General features: G+C 41.1%; 1 protein-coding gene across 1 annotated transcript in view; it reads left to right on the forward strand.

Moving 5' to 3' along the window:
• KLF15 (KLF transcription factor 15) overlaps window positions 1-19371 on the forward strand; it is a 31084-nt gene extending 11713 nt beyond the window's left edge. The window contains exons 2-3 of the mRNA XM_068253076.1: window positions 972-2073; window positions 15126-19371. Of these exons, the coding sequence (XP_068109177.1) occupies window positions 1034-2073; window positions 15126-15294 (1209 nt within the window). The 5' untranslated portion in view covers window positions 972-1033 and the 3' untranslated portion in view covers window positions 15295-19371. The remainder of the gene's footprint in view (window positions 1-971; window positions 2074-15125) is intronic.
• The last annotated feature ends 766 nt before the right edge of the window (window positions 19372-20137 follow it).

Here is a 20137-nt window from a genome sequence, read left to right on the forward strand (position 1 = left end):
TAATACACTTACTTTTTTCTGAGAAAGGGGTCATTATCCATCTCCCCCACTGGAGCCAGCGATCTCGCCCAGCACACGTTACTGATAGCCAGATTCAGCCACTGCCGTATGTCCCTGCATTAAAACATCTCATTAACCAGCAGTCCCGCCTTCCAGTTACCGTTCCGAGGGCCAAGTGAGTCATGATACAGAATGTACTCCGCGCTCCCTTGGCTGCTGAGTACAACCAAGACCTCTAGGCTGCACTTAAAGCAAATCTGTTCCAAAGAGAAGCGCTCTTGGACAAGCACAGTACTCTAATCAGATCAAGGCTTGTAACTATGAATGGTGGGGCCTCACAGCAGATTTGTAACAGGCACCATGATGACTGTCAGACTCTAGTGAGAACTGGGCCATTCTAGAGCAGTGATTGCACTGCTGTACAATACACGATCTATCTGCAGTCTTAAAGCGGGACTGAAGATTCAGTAAAATCAAAGTGTTTCACTTACTTGGGGCTTCCCCAAGCCCCCAGCAGCCCAAGGGCCCTGATGCGGTTGCAACCTCTGCAACCCCTATTGCTACGCCTACGCCACTGGTCTTTATTCCCAAGTGCATTACTGTTACTACACAGTTATGGTATATTACCTATTTAAAGTCCCATTTTTGCTTTATATGATTCGTAACATTAACTTACTAGTCAGACTATTGTTACCTAACCTAACCCAGTATGTCTACGTAACTCTTACTATTCTACAGTAAATCTGACCTGGCTGAAAGGCTACATCTATTTGCTGCTAAACCTAATCTGCCCAGACTTCCTCGACACCATAAACTATTGATACTTACATATCAGGATGGAGAGATCCTCCAGATGTGGTGCTAACATCATGTGACACTTAAATTAACTGTTTTGTGGTTTCCACTATGTCCTTACTAATAGATGGATTGAATATGTTACCAATCTGACATGTATGCTTTTTCTCCTGCAGGCCCCTTCTGTTTCGCTCGTTTTGCTTATGCTGCTGGGACCGCCTCACAAGCTGTACCAGGAATGGTCGATCATTTGCTTCTTAGCGATGAATGCTTCTCAACCACTCCATTTGCTGTTGGCTTCACTGCAGAGATGCTGATGGATGGAAGGAGGTACAACATGTTGCCTTCCCCCACGTCAGAAGATGACAGTGACTCTTCAAGTTTCCGTTCTTGTTCTAGCCCGGACTCTCAAGTTCTGAGCTCCAGTTATGGCAGCTCATCTAGTGCTGAGAGCCAGGACAGCATCCTAGACTATCTTCTGTCCCAAACCTCATTAAGTCACACATCGTTGTCTTGGTGGGACAAAAGAAAGCAACACACAATGGTCAAAGAGGAGATCTTCAGAGTTCCAGAATTTGCCATGGACTTGGAAGAAGCACCATTGTTTCATCCCACCTTGGATGAAATTCAGGAGTTTATTGAGGAAAATATGAACAATGACTTTAAAACTGAAACCCAAGGTGAAATTCAGGAACTAAGGAACTGTGGTCATTTGTTTTCAGAGCAGCTCAAACAAGCCCCCATGGTGGCCCCCAATAATCTGAAACAGGATACAAATGAGGAGTTGCAAAACTCCACACAAGAAGAAATTGAGAGTAAAACTTCGGGTGCTCTCTCGGTAGAGGGTGGTATACCAGTTATCCTTCAGATCCAGCCAATCGAGATCAAACAAGAATCCAATGCCAGCCAGAGCTCACCTTCACAGTTTCCCGAGAACATTAAAGTGGCTCAACTTCTGGTCAATATCCAGGGTCAGACATTTGCACTGGTCCCACAGCTGGTCCAGTCATCCAACATGTCCTCTAAATTCGTCCGCATAGCCCCAGTGCCCATTGCTGCTAAACCTGTGGGACCTGGAGGTGGGATTCAGGGACAATCTGGACAGATGTCAAGCCAGAAATTCCAAAAAAACCCAGCTGCTGAACTTATAAAAATGCACAAGTGTTCTTTCCCAGGATGTACCAAAATGTACACCAAGAGCAGCCATCTCAAAGCCCACCTCCGCAGACATACTGGGGAGAAACCATTTGCCTGTACTTGGCCTGGGTGTGGGTGGAGGTCAGTATTATTTTTTTGCTTTTTATCTGATTCTTAAATGATGATAAACTATAGCACACATTAACAGTGTCAAAACTGAATAATTATTTCTATTGAGATGTTATAATTAAACATACTGTTAGGCTTGAATCCACCAATATATACCAGAAAAGGAGATACTAACCAACTACAGAGGTTTCTGCCCTCTTTTTGAGATCTGTGAGCTTCAGGCTAGGCTTGTATGCCTGTCATGGTCATTACAATGATGTCCCAATCCTTCTCTTTATTCTATATGAAAAATGTCACAGATCCAGCAGGAACATTCAAAGTGATTGTAAGAATATATGACTGCAAAGTAGAACTTTGCATGCTCCCCATTAAGGTCCATATGAGACAGAAGCAGTCAGCAAGTCACTGGTTAATAGCTGTAAAGGAATTATCCGTTTTGGGCACACTTTCCTTCTCCTACAGTACTGAAGAATTCACTCTGGACTCTATCAGAACACTTGCTCCAACTCTGGTAACAGCGAACTGCCCATCAGTTCTATAACAGCAAGAGGTCTTTTTTATCTACCCGCTTTAGCTGCAGGGTCTAAATAGAGGGCCTAAATCTCAGGACTTTAAAACCCCAAACCCAACTACTAATTTTAATGGGTTAGGAAGATCAGCTTCTGTTTACAGGTGGTCTACATCCATGTAGTATCATGGGCAGTGTTAGGGTTAGGTTTAGGTTAGGTTAAGAGCTTGGCCAATACCTTTAATTTTAGGAATCATTTAAAAAGGAAACATCAGGGCTAGGCTCAGGCTGTGGTTATTGTTGGGCTTTTGTCAGTGAAAGTCTGAAGGGCAGAGTTCCCCAACCCTGTCCTCAAGGCCCACCAGCAGTACATGTTTTGCAGAAAACCACAAACATGCACAGGTGAGGTAATTAGTGTCTCAGCAGAGCTGATTATCTACCTCTGTGAATTTACACAAAACATGCACTGTTGGTGGGCCCTGAGGACAGGGTTGGGGAACACTGCTGAAGGGGAAGCATTTAGTGATAGGTATAGGAGAGGGTAGAAGTTGCAGCTCGGCATAGGAACATAGGTAAAGATAGCAATAGGCTAGGCTTGGGATCGTAGCAGGTTAGAGGAGAGGAGGAAGCCTGATTCTAGAATGCAGAGGGCTCAATTTCCACAATGATATTCCATAGCCAGATGTATTCCAGGTGTCGATCACTCACATGAGGCCAACAGAGTTTTCCAGGGATTGAGCAAAGAGGCCTTTCTGTGCTGTTCCAAGAAATTGTTGGAAATTTGGATGATAACATGCATCAGAAAGATGTTTGCTCAGGGTGTGTTTGAGTGTCTTCTGATGTTTGTAACCTGCAGTAAACTCTCCTTATTGCTGCATTACCCGGATCAGATTAGATCTGCTCCTTTTTGCATCCTTCCAGCCTGTTTTAACATGTGACCTGCTGTGTTTGTATGCAGCCCGTTCTGGTGACTCACACCTGACTTTCACTCGTGAGCTGACAATGGCTTGACTTTCATGGTTGTCTCGCTTGCCTTTAAAGGAAACTTGTCAAAGTTTATAGTGTTTGTAAACTAACGTGGCTTCTCAAAGGACAACTGTAGTGAAAGGTGCACGGAGGCTGCCATATTTACTTCCTTTTAAGGAATACTAGTTGCCTGGCTTGCCTGCTGATCCTCTGCTTCTAGTACTTTTAACCATAGACCCTGAACAAGCATGCAGATCAGGTGTTTCTGACATTATTGTCAGGTCTGGCAAGATTAGCTGCATGCTTGTTTCTTTTCTAATTCAGACATGATTGTAGCCAAATAGACCAGCAGGGCTGCCAGGCAACTGGTATTGTTTAAAAGCAAATAAATATGGCAGCCTCCATATACCTCTAACTACAGTTGTCCTTTAAAGGGATAAGCCCTGACATTCTATAGAACCGAGCATTATTTGCAATTTAGAACTTCTGAAAATGTTCTAGTTTTCAAAAACGAAAAATATTCCTGAACCTCTCTTTGGTCGAATTTTATGAGTAGATCAAAAGGATAGAGCAGAGGTGTCACTAGGGTGCGAAAACTCAAGGTGTCACCCCCTCTTACCCCATGAACCTCCAGACTCACCAGGTAGTAACATTGCTTGTAATGGGGGACATTAAGATGATCGCTATGTGGCCCTGGTGGCTTTTGAACTCCGTGATCAGCTTCAGTAGTGTCGGAATCAAACACCTGTCACTTCAGTCAGAGCACCTGTCCTGAATGTTTGTCCAGAGTATATGCCTGAAAGTATTAGGCCCCTTGCACATACAGCGTGATGCGTCGCTACCCTGACGCTCCCCCACCACAGCTCCTCGCAGTGGCCATTGATCTCAATGAGACAAGCCACAGTACCCACGATATGACGTGATGCAATGCAATGCGTTTCTGGCAAAGCAGAGGCTGAAACACATTGTTGAGTGGTACGGGCGTTACGGCACAATTGCATGCGCAGAACGTTGAAGTCGCATGACACACTTCCTTTCTGGAATGTGCATGTGACTGAGCAGACAGAAGCAAAAGACATCTGTGGTTGCTTGCATACACATTCAGGGAGGGGAGGGAGGCATACAGTTTTCCCTGTCGGCGCAATCTGCATCAGGAACCAATTTGCATGCAATAAAGTGGTGCGGTGCTGCATTGCGTTGTGCACATCACACTGCATCATGTGGTGTAGGCTATGACTAAGGAGCGAGTGGAGCTCCAATATGCATGAGCTATTTTATCCCAAGCCTGTGTCTGAGTACATTTGCAATAACGATTCACTACATGCACCATGTGTGCAACAGGCCTCAGGATGGCCAGGCAATATGCATTCTTTAAAAGGAAAAATAAATATGTCAGCCTCCACATTCCTTTCACTTCAGGTGTTCTTTAACTTATTTTGAGCACTCAGAACTAATCTTACAGTTTGCTACAGCCTTGGATTTCCCCACTACATGCAATACCGATTAGCGATTTTTAATCGATTTTCTCATGCGATTCCGATTTCCAATTTTTAATTGGAACTGCATGCTGCGTTTTTCTTTTGGTAGCATCCAGGGAAAATCGGAATCTCAAATCGGACTTGCAGTTTGCAGGGGGCCTTAAGGTGGCCACACTTGATTTTAGAATTACGATTTTTCCAATTGATTGTAACTTTTTGAAAAATCTGACTAATGTATAACACATGTATGTTACCTTTTTTCCCAATTATGAAAAAAAAAAGAAATCATCAATAACAATTGCTCAGGTCTATAAATCAAGAAATTTACAGTCTGTCCTACACCATTACATTTTCTGAGAAAGTGATCAGAATTTTCCACCGCAGCCGATAAAAATTGAAAATATGATCATATTTCTCAATTGAAATTGTTTTTTTTTTTGGTTTTTTTTTTTCATGCAACTGATTGTTTTTATATATAATAAAAAAACATCAACAACAACAACGGGGAAATCAAATGTTTTATTGTATAGTGTGTGGCCACCTTTAGGAGCACTGTGGAATTGCTGTGGTATTTATGCTTAACCCTTGCAATTTATAGGCCTGAACTAAAAGAGCAGCAACATTGGAATGTCAGATAAGTAATAAGGTGGATTTGTAGACCTTCTGAGCTGAATCCATAAGTGAATGGCTTGTGTAGAGGTTGATATGAATGCCTGCACGTCAGACCTGCCAGAAATAGGGAGCGCGTGATGTGTAATTTAAGTCCTGCTCAGGCGTACAGTACAGGCAGGTTATACGTTACATTCTACTGTACAGATCTGCTGACCGGTGGGGCGGGTTATAGCTCACAAGGTCAGGAAGGACTGCAGGGCTGTTTATAAGCTTGTATGCTTTCACTTTTATGCTTTTATGTGGACGATGCACACAGAGCGGCCTTCCATCCCTCACACCCCAGCCGTCACTACTGATTGCTGTTAGACTCTCTCTCCCCCCAACACCTTAATCTCTAATTATTTGTATTGCAGTCACTGCCATGTAGCTGAGTGAGTTGTGCGCCCCATCCTACACTGCGCCCTGAGGCTGAAGCCTCTCCCGCCTCTGCCTTGGCCCGGCCTTCGATGCACATCAATTAATCGTATATTGCTGTAGTGGCTAGCACTCTCGCCTTATAGTCTTCCAGTTCAAATCTGGCCAGGACATTATCTGCATGGAGTTTGTATGTTCTCTCCGTGCTTGCGTGGGTTTCCTCCTACATCTCCCAAACATACTGGGAAGCTACTTGGCTCCTCCCTAAAAATTTACCTTGATGATATTCCAAATATACATTGCATGTACCATCCACCACTACCTCTAGCTTTGTACTGACTTCTGCAGGACAAAGCTAGGCAGCTGCCCATCCTCTGCCTCTCCTGTCTGTGCCGGACTGATAAATAATAGGATCTGAAAGAAAAAAAGTGCCCCTGGAGGGTACTTACCTTGGGAGGGGGAAGCCTCTGGAACCTAATGACTATGGATCGGGTTGCCTGAGGAGTAAGGGGGAATCCTCGATTGGATCCAGAGGCTTCTCCCTCCCGAGGGAAGTACCCCCCAGCGACACTTTTTTTCTTACAGATCCTCTTTAAAGTGGACCCAAACTAAAAAACTGATTATGCCTTGCGAAACAATTAACATTACATTTTAATATGAAATCCTATATTTTTTTGGAAATGATAGACATTCATTTAACTAATTGTATACTGAAGCCTCTCCCCTCAGGGCATCTTGCCTAGACAGGATAGTATTGCACACTAGGAGAACAAATACACAGGCTCCAAGAATTGTAAACGCTGGTAAAATTGCAGACAAATCGTATTTGCATTTTTCCTGCGTTTGCGTTTTGCCACTCGTTTTTTTAATGCATTTGCAGATTGTGTCTTTCAAGTGTTTTCATTTTAAAAAACGGGGGTGGCCTGAATTTGATGTAGCAACCATACTTATCAAACATTTTAAACAATGGTGGAGGAGTAGCCTGGTTGTATTTTTATTTTTTAATGTATATTCTGTGGGTGCAAAATGGGCAGGTTTTTTTGTAGTTTGGTTCCTCTTAAATAGGTGAGCAAAGAAGTCAACAGACATTGGCCTCAATTCACTAAGCTTTATCAAACACTTTACCGAACGTTTGATAATTTACCTCATGGGTAAAATCTAATTTTGAATTCACTAAGGTGTTATATATTTATCCAATGTCTTATCAATACAACGTTCAATAACTCTATAACACCTTAGTGAATTCAAAATTAGATCTTACCCATGAGTTAAATTATCAAACGTTCGGTAAAGTGTTTGATAAAGCTTAGTGAATTGAGGCCAATGTGTTGGGTAAAGCATTTGCCCAACGCTGAACAAAGAAAGCTTTATTGCTGCTGCACATAGAACAGTCAAGTAACTTTTCATTTTCCAGTACGTCAGGCCTCATCAGTGAAAGTGACATGGCCCACGCACAGGAGTGTGCCTCAGATTGCACAGAGAAGACAATCAGGCTGCTCATGAATATTGCACAATCCTTTCAGCTGCTGATGTCACACTCTGTTGATCTGCAGGTTCTTAGTTAGTCATTCTCCTCTCTAAATGACAAATACTTGTCACGTTTCTGCCCGGTGCTCTACTGCAAGCTGGGCCTAATGTTGTGCATTATTGATATAGGCTCATTGATGTGACTGTCTCTAGGTGACATATAGAGGGAACATAAGTTTGCCTACCTAAAATCAAAAAAGTGTTTGAAATTTTTAATCTTAACGTGAGCAAAAAGGTGATCCCATGATGCATCACTTCAATTACTGAACTGAAGCATTCTGGGAGGTTGCTCACTTGAAGCTGTTTTAAAAAGCCAAGCAAAATTATATTTTGCATGGCTTCTTTAGCAGGGGGTATTTCGGTTCCTTCATGGCCTATACAAAATACAAATTTTTCTGGTTCTCATTGACCTCGTTCACTGAATACTCTGTAAAAAATAAATATATATAGGAATATTAATTCAGTCAGCCACTTGGAAATATGCATAGATGATTGTAAGAAATATGGAGGCTACCATTCCCATCCCCTAGTAAAAATACTGTATACCTGGGGAGTTGGTGAACAATGCCATTGGAAGCGGATGGGTACCGTCCGTTCTGCATCTGCATGCAGCAATTTCAACCAAACATTCTGTGTCTGCACCCAATCTGTTCCGCGTCCACTTGCCAGCATCTCCGCTCACCTGTTCCGCCACCGCCAGTCAGTCCCTTAAACAGCCTGGAGGCCAGCAGAAGAATGCCTCTTCATAGGTTGCAGCAGGCCAGTTCTCCCTGGCAACAGGGAGAATTTTCATTGGTCCAACATAGTTCAATGCTAGCATGGCTCTCCATAGGCTGCAGCAGGCCAGTTCTCCCTAGCAACAGGGAGAATTTTCATTGGACCAGTATGGTTCAACACTACACACTTTATTTTATCTTGCTTACCTTGTTTTTATGAGCTAATCCCAACACAGTCATTTCACATGCTGTGGAATTGCCCCAGCCGGTTGCAATCAATCAGGTGTGTAAAAAAAGTACCAAGGATTCCTGCCAACTCACTACACATAAAATACAAAATATGGGAACTTGTGAGTAGTCTGTATGCAGAAACAGAGTAGTGTTGCCATGGTTACAGAGCAGTACCCATGCTTTTCCAGGGTTCCATTCTCACATGTCTGTTATGGTCTGCTACAAAAACAATCTGACTAGTGCAGCGAGGAGAACGCCAGCGCATACCACTAAGGCTGCATCCGAAATGACCACCAGCTCAGTGTGCAGCACCTAAATAGATTTTCTGCACACTTCGCATTCAATTCAGATGCAAATCATATGCAAATCTGCTACTACTACATTTGGTTGACTAGTACAGTTTTTAAGACCGCAGACTGCGTTGCCATTCCTCTGATGAGTGTCAGCGGACTCTGCAACAGACCCCTGAACAGTACAGCACCTCTGTGCAATATGGACTTAATACAGATTTGTCCCGCACCATTTTTTTAAGCAATTGAACGCGCACTACGAAACTGGCTTGAGCACCGGTAAAATGAACTTGCCTTACGTAATTTTACTGACATTTGCTGATGGAGAGAAGGAAAAGATAGATAAACCATGAGTTAATAAATTAGGGGTTTGATTAAATAAATGCCGGTGGTAAATTTGCCATGCACTTGAGTATCGAGCACTGCGCAATTAGCGCAAACCACGATACTTTGTGAAACTGCACATTGCTATGGTAAAAGCATATTACACTATTCATGTAACGTGCATTACTGTAACAACAAGTGCATTACCCACGTACCACTGGCTGCGCTAATTGTGCAATGTGCACTATTTAAATGGTACAAATATCGGTAAACTTGTCTTACGCTATGTGCGCACTGCAAATTTATTGCCATGTTAGTGAATAGACTACTAAGTGAGAGGTTATATCAGACGAGTTTTGTGAATCAACCCCAAAAAGGTAACATTTGATCGGCTCTGCTTACAATTTTATTTAGATCTGTTGTTAAAAAATAGTTACAACCATGGCCGGATTTCAGGCAAGGCCACATAGGCCATGGTCTAGGGCCTAGGTTCTCAACGTGTGGTACGCGTACCCCAGGGGGTACTTCTGATGGTTCCATGGGGTACTCGGGCTTGATATACTTGACCAAGAATAACAAATTTAGAGATTTAGAAAATGATAAATCTTATTTAAACAACACCAAGTTAACTAGTTAAAAGCAATAGTAAATGCTTGGAAATTGTTTAGAACCAATTATCATGTACTACAATCAAATATATATTTGTCAAGGGGTACTTGTGATAATTTTTACTATGCTAGGGGGTACTTGGTGATTACTGGGTTTTAAAAGGGGTACATACCAATAAAATGTTGAGAAACACTGGTCTAGGGCACCAGGAAAGCAAGGGTCGGGCTGTGGGCTGCAGGATGGTAGTAGCAGTTAGCCTGCCAAACATTTATCCTGCTACACAGAGTTTGTGCATAAAGGTGGGTGGCTACGTGGGTGGCTACTAACAGCCGGATCGTGCATGAAGGGGAATCGAACAGGCACTTACAGTGATCTCTGAGCTGCCTGTCACTCACCAAATGTGCTGCTCGCCAAGAAGCTTACAATATAATCCCTGCCATCATGTCACTAACTGTCTTCAGAGAAGTTTACAATATAATCCCTGCCATCATGTCACTAACTGTCTTCAGAGAAGTTTACAATATAATCCCTGCCATCATGTCACTAACTGTCTTCAGAGAAGCTTATACTATAATCCCTGTTATCATGTCACTAACTGTCCTCAGATGAGCCTTCAATCTAATCCCTGCTGTGTTGGGGGGGCAGCTATGTGATAGTGGGCCTTGAACAGTAAAAAGTGCAAATCCGGCCCTGGTTACGACATACCAATTTTACTTCTTTCTCTTGCCAGTATTGTTATCCAGTTGATTCTAGCTTTCTATGCAGTAATACTCATTACGGCAGCCAACAAATGCTTCAGCAACTGGTTTGCGGTTTGACTCATTATCAGGAGTGTCACGGACAATTAGCCTAAATGACTGCAGCGCCATTACCTGCGCCCTGCAGTGGACCAGCCTGGAATATATATTTCTTGTCATGGTGAGGAATTATGGGAGAGCAGAGAAGCAGTTATGACACATCACCCATCTGTCCTGGGATCAGGCAGGGAGCACCAGGCGTCATGAGATCTCATTTTTTTTTGCGCTGAATATATTAGCGGGAATTCTGTGTCTATACTGTGATGAGTACCTTGGAGAATACAGAGGTGTGGGAGACTTCTCAGGGGAGACTCCGCTGGTGACAACTGGTTGGGTGAACTTATTGTCACATGGCAGCTAAGAAAGACTATGTGTATTGTAGGTTATGTTGTTATATTGTATCCTAGAAGCTGCTGAAAATAAGCATGTGCAGGACACATTGACCAATCATATTTGATGTTTCTCAGCCAGTAGTGAAGCAATAGGAAATGCAGAGGTAGCGGACACACCAGGGCCCCTGGACCAGAAAGAACCCGGTAGGGGCCCTCCTTCAACTGATTTATTAGCTCTTAATTGGTGCTAAGCTGGTAATGATCACCTCTATTTGTGCTTTGATTAGTTGTAACTATTAAAGCAGTGTTCCCCAACCCTGTCCTCAAGGCCCACCAACAGTGCATGTTTGTATAAATCCATAGAGGTAGTTAAGCAGTTCTGCTGCAACACTGATTACCCCACCTGTGATTATGTGTGGTTTCCTGCACAACATGTACTGTTGGTGGGCCTTGAGGACAGGGTTGGGGAACTCTGCATTAGTGGACTGTTCTCCTCCCCACCCTACACCTCTCTGACACTGCAGCTGTCCTTAGCAGGCTTTGGTGCGCTACATCAATTGTTATGTATAGAACACTTGAGGGGGCCCAATGTAAAACATGCACTGGGGCCCACAGCGCCTCAGCTAAGCTACTGTTCTCAGCTTAGACATTTTGCATATAAAAGGTAATTCATGCCTAAATTACACTCTGGTTAGTAATGTGTTTATGCTTAACACTCCTTTCTAGACACGTATCTAAAAGTATGATCTCTGCTGGGTTAAGGGAATCCGTTTCAGGCTATATGGACGGTGCTGCTTGGATTGCATCATCCAGCTGTTCAGAATGCAAGGGGGAAGACACAGAATAGATCTATTAGACTATAGAGTAGAGTCTTGGTTATCTGGCACTGATGGGGATTGGCTGATACTCTAAAAATAGGTCTATTTAAAGCGGAATATAACCCTGCATTTCAACTTTGCTCTAAAACATTATTTACAGTATATTATATGCAACCAGCATTTTTTTTTTTACTAGACCAGCACTGGAAGGGTTACACAGTGCTTTAAAGTTCCAGGAGATTTCTGCAGACGCATCGGAAGCTGACATAGATACATTTTGTTTACATAAATGTATCTAAGTGTTGAATGTGACTCTCTCTCTGACTGAGAAGGAGTTGGAGGACAGCCAAAGAGTGTGTAACATTTCTCAATAGATACATATAACTAAACAGAATGTAACAATCTGAACTTCTGCATATCTCTCCACGGAACTTTAAACCTCTGTGTTTAACCCTTCCAATGCTGGTCTAGTAAAAAAAATGCTTTTTGCATATAATATGCTGTAAATAATGTTTTAGAGCAAAGTTGAAATGCAGGGTTATATTCCGCTTTAATACAGTACTATACCCCACTCCATATACATACAATGAACTCTGTATTAAATGTTAAAATGCAGTAATTTAAAGTATAATAAACTTGTGGGAGCTGTGGAACCCAGTCTTTAAAGTGTACCAGAGATGGTAAACTATTGCTAATTTATACTTACTTGGGGCTTCCTCCAGCCCCATGAGCAGCACGAGTCCCTCGTCATCCTCTTAGGGCACTTCGTTCTGGTGGTACGACTCCCAGTAATCTGGTCAGTCACTGTCAGTCGAGGACTGATGCGCATGCGCGGCTTGGCCAAGCGCAGTCCTCCTACGCGTTCCTGTCCCCTGGAGCGTTCTGCACCTGCGCAGTACTACAGTGCTGGTGCAGGACACTCTAGGGGACGAGAGCGTGACAAGGGGTGTGCGCACAGCCGAGCAGCGCCTGCGCTGAAGGCCACGACTGCTTGGATTATTGGGAGTCGTAGCGGCTGAACGGAGTGACCTAAGAGGACAATCAGGGCCTCAGTGCTGCTCATGGGGCTGGAGGAAGCCTCGGGTAAGTATAAATAAGCGATAGTGAACCATCTCTGGTTCACTTTAAGCACAACAGAGCCCACAAACAGCCTAAGAAGTTGGCCTTCACTACAGTGATTTGCTCTAGTTGGTTAACTAGTTGAGTTCCAAATAACTGGATCTCTACTCTACTTTAAGAAGGTAAATTTCACCAAGCATTGCTTATTAGTAGGAGGGCTTTTCAGTCTCTTTTATCCCCCTATACATTCCTAGTGGTTTGAGTCACTCTAACAAGGTGCTCACAACACAGATACATGTAAAAAATGTGGAGTGATGGAAGTGGAAGACTTCAACCAATAAGCATGCACCCTGAAACTTCACTACTTGGGTGTTTTTGGGAGGAAATTTTATGAACATGTTTTGTGGTTTCAGCCCGCTTTCTCAGGTATCAGTGCTCCTAGAGGCAGGAAACTGTGTATGAGCAGGAAGGCAGGAAAAGAGTGTGTATGAGCACTTAGTAGGATTGAGTAAATAGATAATAGCTAATAGGTGACAATATTCCCTTGGTTTACTACTTTGAGTGGCAAATATAGTTGAGTAAGTTGGCAGGACTGGTAAAACACATCTTTTATTGCTTATTATAACCTGTCTCGGCAATAAAGGATCATGTAGTAAAATTTCAGAGGGTACCGGTAATTGTTTCACAGTTGAAGTCTTCCACTTCCATCAACTTACCGGTAAATCTTTTGTTATAAATCTTTGTTGTGGGCATCTCCTATACTACAGAGATATTAGTAAGTGTTTATGAAAAATAAACAACCAAGAAGGTTTAAGGCTTTTCAGGGAGAGTGAAGGGGGAAAGCCCCAAAAAAGGCGTGACCATGAAGTTGGAAGTCCTGTTCCCCACTAATTTCCATAGATGGGGTAAATGTCAGCTTTTGTAGACAGTTTCCAGCACGCACCACTGGGGTGGAACTTTTAGACAACTGTCTAGGATGAGATGGATAACCGTTCTTACGTAAGTGCTGTTATCCTGTAACAGAGGGGTCACTATGCAAGAATAATAATCTGTAGTAATCTGGCCGTACATTAACCTGAAAGATGGCCCAGAATCTCCAGGGGTCTTTAAATGGATTTGGCATACGGTCATCCTTGTTTTTAAGCCGTTAACCAATTATTTAATTTTCTTTATAATTGAAGTTGCTGTAAGCAATCAGTGTATCCCAAGAGAAGGGATTTGGCTGTTACGTACGGTTGAGCACATCCAAGCTTTCGAGTATGTTTGCGATATATCTGAAATTAATGTTTAGTAAAACAGATGCAGATGTCTGAGATAGAAAGCCTTTTCTCCAAGCAACCTAAGCTGAACTTCAGGGAAAATTTGTCCCTGATTTGTTTTAATTTTAGAAGGCGTGGAAAGGGGTAAGGACTTGATTGGGTTATTTGCAGTTAGCTGTGTCCTCATTGGAGATATTTATTATTGCTTCCTGTTTCTGTGACTTCCGTGAATCGCTACAGCTATAGTCTGAGCACTGGTGGTCCTGGAGACAGGAAATGAGGAAAAGCAATGACAACACTTCCCACTCTAGAAAAAATGGTTCACCCTTATTTCCTGTCCCCAGGACCACTAGGGTTCACATTACAGTTCTATAGGGATGAATAGATGGAACTATCCATAGGGATCCTAAGAACAGAAATTGGAAGACGATCTCATAACAGGGATTCAGGCAGCAGTAAATACTCCAAAGCACGTTCTACACTATTCAAACTGAAATAAAAATGTTTTAGTGACCTCTATAATTGGAGGATTGGAACCCATGTTGGATTTTATTGACATCTTCATCCCTATTGAGAATTCCCTGTGTTGGTGAACCCTGGGTGTGTTAAAGAGGCACTGCAGGATACCCACTTTTATAGTAATCTTCCTGGTTTCAGCATTAGAAACATTGCCTTTCCTGTATCTATATATTGCTGTGTATTAAATAAGCCCTGCCCTTCCAGTAAACCTAGGCTGATTAGCTATGTAGAATTCTCTGCCCAGAGCATTCTTGGAGACCAGGTATATTTTGAACTGGCTTTGGAACTCTCAGTAACCAAACATTCCATACAGATCACCTTACAGGACTAAAGATGTCGCTACCGGTGAGAAATTTCAGAATGTAAATCTGGATGAGGAAAGTTTTTACTATGGGCAAACACCAACTAAATGATTCATAAATGAGTATTGTGAAAAAGATACATTTTATTATTTTTATTAATTATGCTATTTTCACTACAGTTCCTTGTTGAGTTGTCATACATGTATTGTAAAATATTGCATGGACTAATGTACATAAGCTGCTCCTGCAACCTATAGAAAATGGCCAGCACATATCTTACCGATTTTATTTTTCCCCTTATAGGTTTTCTCGGTCGGATGAGCTGTCCCGCCATCGGCGCTCCCATTCTGGGGTGAAGCCCTACCAGTGCGCAGTGTGTGAGAAGAAGTTTGCCCGCAGCGACCACCTGTCCAAACACGTCAAGGTCCACCGATTCCCCAGGAGCGGACGCACCACTCGGTTATCAAACTGAAACCGGCCATTTTGGTGACTGGCGCCCAAGCACTTTTGTCTGTCTTCCTGTCGTAACTTATTGTATGTGGAAAAAAACAAAAAGACCATCGGCTCAGTATGGACTATAATACTCCACGTGTATTTAACATGGCTGTGAATGGAGTGTCTTCTTCAGGAATAATGTAGAATTCCTTACAACAAATTTTGGAAGCAAATATCTCTTTGAAAACAAATAACTAACTTAGGATGATCAATGAGATGCAAATCATTTCTCCTTGCATTCAAATATCATGTGCATTATATGCAGTTCGAAATTGGACCAATCAAGAATAACTTCCTGCCGATTTCTATTGGTCCAAATTCAAGCTGCATAACATTTACATTACATGTTAATTCTAGGGGGATTTATTTGCATCTCATTGATCATCCTTACCTATAACCTAACAAGAGGTGACTGAATATTCCTGACCCCCTCTGTACCATGACAGGTTCCCCTATATTGTGAAAGTATCTGTAGGCAGAATGTATACTGTTAGCCCACAGCAACCTATCCTATCACTGCCTTCATCTTTCTAGTGCAGTCTGAAGACCACAAGGGATGTTCTCATTGGCTGAGAATGGCAATATTGGCTCGTCCAATCATTTGGAGAAAACATTTCTCCACAGAAAACCACAGATTGCCAGAGATCTAAGCAATTTCCTTCAGCTTTGCTATTCAGAAATCACTTAAGTGTCATCCCAACAAAGGTGCTAGGTATCAATGAGAAATAAATGTATGTGACATATTTATATATATATATATTTTGACAATGCAAAGATTTTGTAAAGAGCCTGCGATTTCTCACTGGGCATAAGCAAAATGGAGAAATATTACAAATATCTTGATTATTCTGAATGTTATGCCATTCTTAGTTACTGCTAGGCAGCCATTTTGTTGGCTACATCTACAATTTCAAGTAAACAGAGGTGGCCATTTTATTAGGTGGGAATTCTGTCATCCAAAAAACTGGAGAAGTTGCCTGCAGCAGCCAAATGCGTTTTCTATCTCAAAGAAGGGGTGTGAATGGTTGTTGATAATTTTGCCAGTTTTTGCTGTTTGGCACCTCAGAATAGACCCAGACCATAATAAGATCACCATTTTTGGACAGGACAAGAAAGTTCCTTAGATATGCATCCAAAAATGTACCTTGTATCATTGTGTCTGACAATGGACAGCGTATCTTGCTTCCACTAAAAGACATGTGGCATTTATTTCATGAAAAAATCCATATCAGTATTCTGTAGGCAGAGGTAAAAAAGTGATGAAAAAAAAAATAAATTCCATTTACAGGTAAAAAATTATATAGGCTGTAACAATATTTGTTTTTTGTTTTTGTTTTAATTAGGCTTGTGTATTGAAGCTTGTGATAGTGAAGAAAAGAAAAATCTCTTAACATGAACATTTCCACTGACTCGGGAAGGGAATTAAGTTGAGCCAATCAAAGCTTCTAGCTTTTGGTTAGTTAACATGTCAGTCAGCATATATTAGCCTTGCTTGGCTCTATTCTTCTCTCTTCCTACATCAGTGATAATTTGCACGCTGCTAGGAGAATTTCTTGCTTATCTGTGCTTCTGAACACAGCCTATATCTCCTATGTGTTTTCCTGGCTCTGATATGACCAGACTGTATGCCCAGATTCTGAAAGAGGCGGCCATTTTGTCTGTGAACATTCTCTGTGAGAAGCTGCTGAGTTTAGTAAGGTACACTGTGTGTTGTGCAGACCAGGAATCAATAAAGCTTAATTTCTATCTTTCTATCCGATGCTGGAACAAATAATGTGTGGGGCAGGGTTGTAAATTTGTGGTATATGTACAACAAGTTCTATTTTTGTTGCGAATGAATATTTTTCTAGTTAAAAAAAATGAAAAACAATATGAAAACATTGCAAGAAGAAGACAAACATACTGTGTCCTTAATGACAGCAGACATTTTTGAATTCTTCTCAAGTGCACCTTGAAAAGTATGACAGCTATTATGTCCTCTGTGGCTCTGTCAACAAAATACCTGAAGTTTAAGGGGTTGTTTACACAAGGAGCAGCGCTGTGTGGTGTGGTTTCCTACTGACTCTACCTTAAGGCCCTAGTATAAACGAATAACACCTGCACCATACTGAGGCTAACAGCTGTTTAATATTTATTGGTCAGGCCAGTTTGCAATGATGCTAAGCTTCATCCCATCTTAATTATGAAGAGGCCTCGTGCCTACTGGTTGCAGTGTGGTGCTACTCCATCCAATAGACATCAGTAATGCCATGCATCCAGCACATCAAAACAGTATGGCCAGACCAGATTTGTTTTTCATTGCTCTACACCACTCAGTATTGGTATCAAATGGCATTGGCTGCTTTAAGGTGGCCACACACGATACAATAAAATAATCTGATTTTACAGTAATTCGATAAAAACGATCGGATCTCCTGAAAAATCAAAAGCTTTTTTTTTTCATTCGACTGAAAAATCCGATCGGATTTCCCATTTTCTTCGATTTTAATAGATCCGGAATGCCAGATATTTTTCTTCAATCTTTCTAAAGATTGTATGTTGTGTGTTGGATTGTCAATTTATTAATATACACAACCTAGCAATTTTGTCAGAGTTTCCAATCATTTTTATCATAATTGGGGGAAAAATTGAACATACGTGTGTGGTATATTGGTCATATTTTTAAAATGTTAAAATCAGTCAGAAAAATTGATTGAAATTCTTAAATTGAACAGATATCTAAAAAATTGTATGGTGTGTGGCCACCTTTAGTGTGATTGGGCCTTGATCTCCTTATTCTCTCACTGACAATCACATATATCCTGCAGTGATACAGTGTTATTAAACAAACAGCAACTGGCAAGTCACAGGATAGATTTCGTTATTAAGCGCATTGCTGTTACTTAGGTGACTGCAAGCTTTTATAAGCATCAGCATAGACTGGGCGTGACTTGGGATGTGGCAAGTTTTGAGGGGAGGAGTTTAAGGTGCCAGAATATTTGTGCTTAGATTCCACTGATAACAATATGGGAATTTGGGGACTAATTCTTGCACACAATCCGTTATGCTACACATTTATTCAGGTATCACTGTCCTGAGGTGTTTTTTCTTTTAAGTGTTAGATGTTTTTTCGGTTTAGTTCAGTTGAGGCATCTATTTATAGGCATGGCCTTTGCTATACTACCAAAAGTATACGGTAACTTTGATCCCATACAATACAATGTATTTCTCCCTTCAGTGCCTGTCAGACCTCAGTGCAACAACAACAACAAAAATCATTAACTGAATTTTATATTTTAAAGCTTAAAAATTGCTGTTTTCTATTTTGAATATCAGCCTTAATTGATCATAGAAATCAGAGCAAAAAAGGGTTTTATCTCCTGTTAAAAGTGTGAAAAGTCTATTTTTTGTAAGCTGTCTTAAACCGTTTGTGGCCGAACCTTTTTCAGATAGCGCTGCTTTCTTTTCGTGTTTTATATACGTATATAGGTCTCTCTAGCTTCAAAAGGGTTAATGAGATGTGCATTCCTTATTCATGTAGAAATGTGTCTATGTCAAACGATCTTATGTCAAAGGCAGGTTCGGGAGGCCAACCTTTGCCAATATGGACTCCGACATGGCAAGAGGACGGCCATTTTGTACCAGAATTCAAGGCAGGGTGGGCTATCGACACACTAAGGCATTAATCTAAATACAACATGGCTGTCTAGTACAGTATGACCGACTAATATGGCCACAGAATGGGCTATATGAATGGCTCAAATATCAAACTGGACCTGACTCTAAGAACTAATGTACCTAATCCCATTGAATTGGGAGGGTGACATGGTTCCCCGTCCTTCCACCTCCAACCTGCCTCTGAACAAGACGTTAATTCCTCCTTTTCTGAATGTATGTAAATACTGTATATACATAGAAGTCTCCATATAAAAAATATCTTTAATAATGTATCAAAAATGTATGTAAATTAATTCAAAGTTAAAAAGTATCTTTATATGTACATAAATAATACTGTATTTTTCTTTTATGGTTCCCATAAGAGTATATTTACTTTGACAATAAACTGAAAAACAGATTGTTTGCCTGTCTTTATTTTGTTATTTTTGCCATGTGCTACCTTAACCACTTCAGCCTTCAGTCGTTTTTCACCTTATGCATCCGAGCAATTTTCACCTCCCATTCATTTGCCAATAACTTTATCACTAATTATCACAATGAATTGATATAATTGATATATATATATATATTATTTTTACCGCCACCAATTAGGCTTTCTTTGGGTGGTATATTTTGCTAAGAATTATTTTTTCTAAATGCATTTCTTACCAGAATATTAAGAAAAAAAATTGAAAAAACTAATTATTTCTCAGTTTTTGGCCATTATAGCTTTAAAATAATACATGCTACCATAATTAAAACCCACATATTTTACTTACCCATTTGTCCCGGTTATTACACCTTTTAAATGATGTCCCTATCACAATGTATGGCGCCAATATTTTATTTGGAAATAAAGGTGCATTTTTTCAGTTTTGCGCCCATCACCATTTACAAGCTTATAATTTAAAAAATATTAGTAATATACCCTCTTGACATGCATATTAAAAAAAGTTCAGACCCTTAGGTAACTATTTATGTTTTTGTTTTTAAATTGTAATTTTTTTTAATTAAAAATATTATTTGGGTATGTTTTCGGTGTGTGAGGTAAACAGTTCATTTTAAATGTAATTTATTCTGTGTGTGTGAAAAAAATGTATGTACATGTAGTTTTATTATTTGGCCCCAAGATGGTCACAGTCATTTTTTTTTTTATTCCATCCTGTAAGCGAGCACTGTTGCTT

Source organism: Hyperolius riggenbachi, chromosome 9 (genome assembly GCF_040937935.1).
Source record: "Hyperolius riggenbachi isolate aHypRig1 chromosome 9, aHypRig1.pri, whole genome shotgun sequence".
Classification (NCBI taxonomy): domain Eukaryota; kingdom Metazoa; phylum Chordata; class Amphibia; order Anura; family Hyperoliidae; genus Hyperolius; species Hyperolius riggenbachi.